Genomic DNA, 1,332 nt, shown 5'->3' with positions numbered 1-1,332 from the left:
GATTTCAAAAGAGAGAAAATAAAATTGATTCCAAAGTTTTGGTGGTGACCATACACAGATAGAAAAAATGTAGTATTTTTAATTCAATTTTGGTAGATTTAATATAAAATCAACCAACAACGAATTAAATTTACCATTTTTGACATCTCTGAGGCATATTTTCCAAAAGAGACTATCAGTTCAATGAGTTTTATCAACTGCTTCATTACATTTACCAACTTTTTGAAACCACAGATGACGCTAGCGCATGGATTTGGTGAATGTAATGGAGCAATTGGTAAAACTTATTGATAGTCTCTTTTGGAAAATATGCCTCAGAGATGTCAAAAATGGTAAATTTAATTCGTTTTTGGTTGATTTTATATTAAATATACCAAAATTGAATAAAAAATACCACATTTTTTCTCTCTGTGTAGGGTCGAAATGACAGAACATGACTAGTGGCGCCATGTACTCCGGTGGCAAAATGTCTAAGCGTTGGTGGTTGTAAACATCAAATTTTGTTAGTTTCACATAAAGCGCTTTGATTGTTTACACATTTCTTCACCATAAAGTACAGCGTAAAGTATGGCGCTGATAGTCAGATTTTTCGTTGCTTCTGTCACTTCGTGTCTATTGTGGTGACACACCCAGTCTTCTTTTACTTGTCACAATATAATCAATCAAATGAACAAAACGCTTAGATATCGAATTGCATGAATAAAATGAAAGAAAATTGTGAAAGACTTTGGTTTATTCACTTTTATTTCGATGGAACTTTTGTGTCAAACATAAATAATCCCAGAAAACAATTAGCTATTTGAATAAAGTTTTTTGAAAGTGAGTGAAGATATATTGCTATTCTCATCAATCGATTTCTAACGATTTTCTAAATCAAACCTTTGTATTGGATTCTGGATCATTGCCTCAAACGATTTACGTTTTTCATGTGCAGATTGGCGTTACATTCCAATGTAAAACGTGCACCACACAATTCGCATGAAATTGGTTTTTCGCCGGTGTGATGAGTTCGCATGTGGCCTTCTAATTGCGTTACGAATCGCACTGACACATTGCATACATAACATTGATAACGGCGATAGTTGCATCCAATCTCATGTGCCTTCTTATCAACTTCTTCCTTAAACGGCCGCTGACATTTTGCACAACGGAACGGACGTTGTTTGGCATGTGTCGCCAAATGTGTCCTCAGATCAAACTTTCGAAATAACTTCTTTTCACAAATACCGCATTTAAATGGTTTTTCGCCAGTATGATGGACTTGCATGTGCAGTTTCAACTGACCTTTTTGGAAACATTTGAATATCTGGCAGATATGACATTCGAATCGAC

General features: G+C 34.8%; 1 protein-coding gene across 1 annotated transcript; it reads right to left on the bottom strand.

The window, feature by feature from the left end:
• Nucleotides 1-919: 919 nt before the first annotated feature.
• LOC116350279 (zinc finger protein 317-like) lies at nt 920-1,267 on the bottom strand (the record flags this gene model as incomplete). The annotated part of the gene is made up of 1 exon (XM_031782033.1): nt 920-1,267. A coding segment is annotated over exon 1 (348 nt), but the record flags the coding sequence as incomplete, so codon positions are not given.
• Nucleotides 1,268-1,332: the final 65 nt, after the last annotated feature.

This window comes from Contarinia nasturtii, unplaced genomic scaffold, assembly GCF_009176525.2.
Source record: "Contarinia nasturtii isolate CC-2019 unplaced genomic scaffold, AAFC_CNas_1.1 Cnas_scaffold_4060, whole genome shotgun sequence".
Taxonomy (NCBI): domain Eukaryota; kingdom Metazoa; phylum Arthropoda; class Insecta; order Diptera; family Cecidomyiidae; genus Contarinia; species Contarinia nasturtii.
Note: the sequence above shows the minus strand (reverse complement) of the source record. Positions and strands in the feature narration are given on the sequence as shown.